This window comes from Centruroides sculpturatus, unplaced genomic scaffold, assembly GCF_000671375.1.
Source record: "Centruroides sculpturatus isolate CEXI.00-Female unplaced genomic scaffold, Cexi_2.0 scaffold1263, whole genome shotgun sequence".
NCBI classification, from domain to species: Eukaryota; Metazoa; Arthropoda; class Arachnida; order Scorpiones; family Buthidae; genus Centruroides; species Centruroides sculpturatus.
Window position 1 is genome coordinate 13717 of NW_019385466.1, and position 7766 is coordinate 21482.

The 7766-nt window shown below is 24.5% G+C and overlaps 1 protein-coding gene across 1 annotated transcript in view; it reads left to right on the top strand.

Annotated features, from left to right (window-relative positions):
* The first annotated feature begins 235 nt into the window (after nt 1–235).
* The window catches only part of LOC111639251, a 39627-nt gene continuing 32096 nt past the window's right edge, over nt 236–7766 (top strand). Inside the window, exon 1 of the mRNA XM_023385073.1 lies at nt 236–634. Within this exon, the coding sequence (XP_023240841.1) occupies nt 606–634 (29 nt within the window). The 5' untranslated portion in view covers nt 236–605. The remainder of the gene's footprint in view (nt 635–7766) is intronic.

The window sequence follows — 7766 nt, forward strand, 5'->3', positions numbered from 1 at the left end:
AAATGAACTTAAAAGTCAAAATTAACGAGACGATTCATAAAGTTTTATATCTGCAAGTCACCCGATGATACGATATATAAATTACGAAAAATAAATTAAAATGTAGCATAAAAATAACTTTAAAATATTCTTATGAATTAAAATATATATAAAAATTGAAATCAATCACATTGATTTAAAAATAATAAAGATTTATTTTAAAAAAATTGACTATCTGGCAACACTGAATTAAAGGTTCAGTGATACGAAAGAGTTAGATGATAATTGGAAACAATCAAATAGGAGATAAGTTTATTTTTCTAATCAAAACAATACATTTGATTATAAAGGGGAAAAAGTAGTATAATGTAATGGTTAAAGAATGTAAAGTAATAAGTGACATAGTGGATTACGTGTTTTACTTTGCGAAAGACTTATCAGACGTTAGGCTTAATGTTAAAGTTAGTGAAAAATTACACAGTATGAAGTCATCAGTTGAATTCATTTTTTTCTATTTCGTCAATTAACAATTTCCAAATGTTCCAGATCAGATGAACGTCATTTGGTCTATTCATTATTTTACGTAGGAGTCACCATTTCTGTTTATATTCAATAAGGATAAATAAATGGATAGAGCAAGTAAAGCTATCAGAAGGTAAGTTTTTATACCCTTTTTTTAATCTTAAATATCAATAAATTCTTTAATCTACAAAACATCAATTCCTGATTATATTTAAATAACATGAAAATATCAATAATCTATTTTCTATTAAATTATTGTTAATTTATGAATTTAATACATTGGTTATAATACATTTACACAAGAGGTAACACATGGTTTATATAATACACAATATATCTATTATTAGCTTTCTTGAAAGGTTCTATTTGTGAATTGATGAAAAGTTATAGATTTATTATTTATAGTTGCAGTCAAGGTCCAAATAATACAAGTGAACTCTTTAAGAAGATATTTTTATATTAGTTATACGAGTATAAATTTGTTATAGAAAGCAAATATTTTGAAGTTGAATTTTGTGTATGCTAAGAACTTTATGCGGAAGTCGTAAAAAATGTACCAAATTTGCTATAATCTTGCTTCTATATTCTGTGTTAACTTGAAAGATTATGAAATTTAATGTCAAATTACTGTCATTAAGTTTTATTAAAATAATTTAATAAAACAATACCACAGATAATGTTTGTATGTCGATTGGTAATAGAAATTAGAAACTTCAGTAGTTACAAAAATTTTCAGTTCTTTGTTTAATTATTGTTTAACAAATATAAGGACAGTGACTAATATTAAACATATTATTATTTACAAGTGATTTTGATATCTTTGTTTATAATACTGTTATCTTAATAAATTTAAGAGTTACTAATATTGATAATTTGAATTATCTGCCAGTTTTTTCTTTGTTTTTGTAAAAAATAGTTTTTATGAAAATAAAAGGTCACTGTTATTTCCATCTTTGATTTTATATACAAGTGATTCTGAAAAATTTATCTGTACTTATTGTTACTATTGTTAAAATTTATTGTTATGACTTACTTTTATTTTTTAGAAAAAGATTCAATATACATTTATACAGATGGTTTTGAACTTTGAAATTTTTCTTAACTTTTTTATTTAAAATGATAGATGTCTCTTGACCTTATAGTCAAGAAACATCTATCATTTTGAATGAAAAAGAATTTCCTTTTCTTAATCTAGAGTTTTGATATTTCAGTTTCAATTTTATCTAGAGTTTTGATATTTTACTATAAAAATTATAAGACTTATAGAATCTGAAAACACATGTTGAAATAAAATACCATTATTTTATCAATAGAATATTATTATATTTACAGAAATATTTCACAAGTAAACACACTTATAATAAACTATTAATAAATATTATTGACCTGTTGACTATATAAGACAGATATAAATAAACAATAGAATATAATCTGAAGCTAATTTCTAGAAATTTGTCATGATTAAGTAAAGATATCTAGCTGTAGTATACTGTATTTTGATCATAACTAAGGGCTTTCTGTGAAAAAATTTTTTATTAATTTGGAATATATAGGATAATAACTCATCCAAACTTGGCTAAATTCCAAATTCTAGAAAATTTTTTATGAAGTTAATCTTTGTCTTTTATTTCTATTATAATTTTATGTATTTAATATTAAATATACTGATTATACACCAATGTAATTATCATAAAACTTGATTTTAAGTTTTATGTCAATTACTGATGTAATGGTTTTAACATTTATTTGTTGGTAAAATGCTGTTTAAAAGAATGTTGTTCTATACTGGGTGGAATGACTCAACTTCCAGTTTTTAATACTTGATTGTTTCTTGTTCTCTCTATTTAGTTCTTTGGAAGTAAGCACAGAATTGCTATGGAAAACTTATTGTACAGGAACACTGTTGGTTGGTATTGTAGACTTTATTTTATAAAAAAGGAATTTTTATTCTAGTTTTTTATGCTATCAGTTGGGCAGAAAGTTGACTGAACATGAAGTTGAAATTATTGAACTTTTTCATTTCTCTTCAAGTTTCTATTCAATTGTAACACAACCAGTAAGAAAGCATGTCATTGGCTTATTGCTTCTTGATTTGTGTTATAATGGTAGAAAGTATGAACAACAGCACATCAAAGAGAATGAGAAAATTGTTAGTTCAGAGTTATTCAAGTTATTTGTGAAAGAAGTGAGAAAATGTAGATGTTAAAACAAACATTATACATATGTAAGTATATTATTTATTTCATATATAAAACTGTCCATTATAGAGAAATGTTGATCAAATTGTATATTTATCAAAACTAATTCTCAAAATCTTAACTCTCTAACGAGTCTTAAGAGTGAAATTCATATTTTGCTTGATCTCTGAATATCTTTCTTGTCCAAATGTCTTTTACAATATTTTAATTTTTTTGAATTTTTAAAAATATATTTGCTAGTGTTATAAAATGTGACAGTCCATTAACGTGGCATTGTTGGGATGATGTAGTGCTGGTTTTTGAATATACCACTTTATTGGATGATGAAAGTTTTTCTGTTTTTTTTTTTTTTTTTTAATTTCTTGGACACAATTTTATATATTTTTGCATGTAAATTTGTAAAAATCTGTCTTTTATGATTGTTTAACATGCCATTTTAATTTTTCCAGTCTGTTCCTACTGTTAGTTTGAAACAAGAACACTATATTCTTACTTTGTGCTTTATGCACTTTCATTATGTATAAGTACAAATAAACTCTAATTATCAAAGTACATGAACAGTAGTGCATTATAGCTGTTTATGTGTAATTATTGATTCTAAATGTACTAAATATTTCTGCTTCTCATATTAAACTCATGCTCTAATGTCTTCAGAAAAATCAAGCATGAACTAATTGGTTTTGCCTAGCACAGCATCATTTTATCTTGGCATTTGTCACTTCTAAAAGCAGACCATACTTTTCCAAGAATGCACGTTTTGAGTGTTTTTACATAAAAATCTTAACTCTGGACTACCCAGTGCACTGATAACCTGCCAAAGATAAGCTCAACATTCCAGTATACCCTTTAACAGAATTTCACTATAGTTATTTTTGTGGTCACTAACTAGTCAAGCCATGTGACTGGGTCATAGGTCACTTATTGGAAGTACTAATTCATACATTTTTATTTTGTATAATAGAAATTAATCCAATTAAGTGTAATGATGATAATATCATAGAACTTATAATTAAAATTTATTATTAAAATTTAATTTTTCTATATAAAAGAGAGCTGTCTTAATTTCAATTATTGTTGGATGAGGTGATTAAGGCATTAGGCTACTTTGAGATTGAATCCAGGTGGATTATTATTATTTCTAATATACCTCATGTATTATATTCTGTATATAAATTAATACTGTAATTATTTTTTTAAAGGTTAAATTTATATTGAAGTTATTCATTCATAAGTATGTTGTTTTTAAATATATGACACAAAATATAATTTTAACTTTATTAAATTTAAGTAAAATTTATAGATGCAAATAAAAGTCATTTCTTTCCATAGAAAGCTTTATATACAGTGTATCAAAGTAATGAATTTAATTAAAGTTTCATGAATTGCTTGCTACATATTGCAGTTTATTTTTACCCTATCTACTTTTATGATTGCTCACTATCATTTGTAAACTAATATGATTCAACTGCATATTGTTTAAGAGTTTCTTAATTATGAGTCAATAGTAGAGACCTATAATCAAATTAGTCATAGACATAAAGTTAAGTAAATCTATCATGTGACTTCTTTCTGATAAGATACAAGTTTATAAAGACAAAGACATTTTTCAGTTGCAAAAGTAAATATATAAATGTTAATTGTTTAGTTAAAACGAATTGTGAAAATGAAGTACAATTTCTTATATAAAAGTTAAACTTTAAAACAAAACTTAACTTTTGACAATTAAACTTTAATTATTAACATCAGAAATAATGTAAATATTATTCTAAATTATATTCTTCAAATATATGGAAGGTTAAAGCTTTCTTGATAGAAATCACATTTGATTTTAAATGTATGTTGAGCTTTCTAAGATTATTTGAAAATTTCAAATTCTATCTTAAATGGTTGTCAAAAATTTTATTTTTAATTATTTAAATGTAATGACTGATTAATAAATCCAATATACAGATCATTACTTTTACCACTGTTAGTTATTTTTACAAAATAATAAAATTGGTTCATGATATGCTTTAGTAATGTATATATTCCTTTTGCAACTATTAACTGAGAATTTTTTTTAAATATTTAAAATTTTTATATGTAATATAAAGTTTAAAATAGTTTCAATAGAAGTCTTATTTTTAAAAATATTGTATAGATTTTGAATAACTTGTTTTTGTATATAACTTTTTAACTTTTTTTCTAAATACAAAATAGGATAAATTCTAAAAACATGGAGTTTTGATCTATGAAACTACTAAATTTACATTTTAATTTTATATTTGAGTTGTTTTATTTTTATTTGGATTTATAAATTCACATTCAACAGTTATACTATCTTATTTTTATACACAGGATATTCAAAAAATATATTACAAAAATATATTAATAAGATGTAATTCTTCAAAAAATTTAAAGCAGAAAGCCTACAAGTAATTTTTCAAAGGAACTTGTAATTATAATTTTCAAAAAAATGTAATTAAATAAAAGTGATGTCATTTCCTGTTACCTAAGTTTATCATAAAAAAACAGCTGTTACTAAACATGTTTTAGCTAATGAAATATTTGAATATGATTATCTGATTAAAAATATATGTGATTCAAATAGAATTAGATGTTTAGAATGCATGAATTCATTTACATTTGTGAACATTTTAATTATTAACAATTTTACATGCATTAGAATTTAATTATGAAATATTTCATGCATTCTGATTATTTGATTCTATTCAAATTGCTTAAAATTTTGTTTTTAAGCAATTTAAATTATTTTTCAAATTTAATTTTATGAAACATTTTCCTCGGAATTGAAGAATTTTCTTTAGAATTTTTGTTTAGAATTTTTAGAGAAATCATTTCTTTTATATTTAATTCTGTTATTAAATTTAATAAATTTTGATTCTAGATAAATAAGCAAACATTTCTATAGATTCTATAGAATTAACTTTAAAAAATCTGAGGTTGTACATTCAATGCTTCCATTTCTTTTATTCACTTAATTATAATTTTATTGCTGTCTGTATGCTATATTTTCCTCTAGTGACTTTTTGACTAGGAATTAATTTTTTCCTTTCAAATTCTCTTTATTATAAAATACAATAATTTTTTTCACTTTGATTAATCAATTTGTAGATTGTTGCTTTAAAATGTGCAGAAGATTATATATCACATATAGGAATTATAGACATTTTCAAAATATCCAATTAAAATTATACCAAATGAAATAATGATAATATCAAAATAAAGAGTTAGAGTATAATTGATGGTCCAAAAGGCATTTAACTGCTTTAAAGTAAAATAGCTTTATTATAGTTTATATTGTCAAAGTTAAAAGACTCTTCCAAATGAAGTATTCCATGTTCAATAAACATTTTACAGCATTCTAATACATTACTATATAATTTTTTAATTACAGTCAAACTGTAAATCAGAGTCAAGTAGGTCCAAAATATCATTTCAGCTTGAACAGGTTTCCACCATCTACAGTGACTTTGTATATAACAGAAAACAAAATTCTATAAAACAGAATCTGTTTTTATTTTAAGTTAAAAGTAACCATAAAATATAATGTGTGAGTTGAACTTATGTTTTTGATTTTAATGCATAATAAGTAATAAATATGTAAAGTGAATACATATTTAACTAATTATTGAGTAACTATTTACTGAAAATAATAATTAATTGTTTTTTGATTCTTTCTTAACTCTAGTGCCTTTTTCTATTAGTGTCCATAGTTTCAGCAGTTCTATTCATTGTGCATATTCTTCTAATGTGGTAAATTTTATGAAAGCACTGGCAAAGCAACTTATTTTTTTGTTTTCTTCAATATCCATCATTGAAATATAAAAATTTTTAGTTTAAAGTAAGCTTAATGGCCCACCAATAATGGAATGGATAAAACTACTGAACACTGGTAGTTGGTCGTGTGTTTCTGATCCTCTTTGGAGGCATTTACCCTCAGCTGATCACCTGCATGTCATGTTTTCATATATAAATAAATCAGACCAAATCACAGAATTTGATAAACTTGTGTTTAATCACAATTTCCTGCATAAATAACAAAGAACAGCTAAATGTTGGGGTTATTTATGAGCTTGAGTTTAAACTTCAAACTTAGTGTATTCATCTTTACTGATGTTCCCACCATTCTGAATTACAGTAATATAACAATTGATACTGTAAAGTTGCACTACACAATGATTTTTTGTTTAAGCTAATGGTAAGACTAAAAATAGAACACAGCTGGTGTTATCAGGCATGTGGTTTTTGCACATTACTTAACCTTGCTTTTGTCTTAAGCAGATTGTTTTATCTTTTTTGAACTTAAAGTTGATTTCCACGTTCATTTTTAGCACTGTCTGGCTTATACAGACAAAATTATATTAATTTGTATATTACATGATACAGGAATAGAAAAAAAAATTCATAATAAGTAGATTAATGGCTTAAACAGTTTTCACTGTATTGCATTTTTGGATAGTGTTGACACAAGTAATAGTTATGATTAATTGAATTATTGACTAACAAATATGTTTAATCAGTAAATTTCTTATGGTAAATATTGGGTTGTTCGGAAAGTAAGTTCGTTTTTTTTACCACTAGAGGGATTAGTCATATTTTTCCCACCATTTTCGTTCTAAACCGTATTATCATTATATATTTTGACAGCTAGCATTTTATGGCTTATTTGTAAAAAATTTTGTTTGATTTCGTGCAATTGTTTATTTTTTGTGTCCCATCAAATATGAAAGATCAAAAGCAGCATCTTCGGCATATTTTACTTTTTTATTACCAAAAAAATAAAAATGCCGTTCAAGCAAGAAAAAAATCGTGTGACATGTATGGTGGAGATGTGTTGACAGAACGACAGTGCCAAAACTGGTTTACAAAATTTCGTTCTCGCAATTTCAGTATTGTAGATGCACCACGTTATGGATGGCTAATTGAAGCCAATGAAAACAAAATAAAAGTACCGATTGAAGCAAACTGCAGAATAACAACACGTGAAATCACTAAGAGATTAAATTTGTCAAATTGAACTGTTTATGAGTACTTGAAACAAATTGGTTTCGTTTCAAAGCTCGA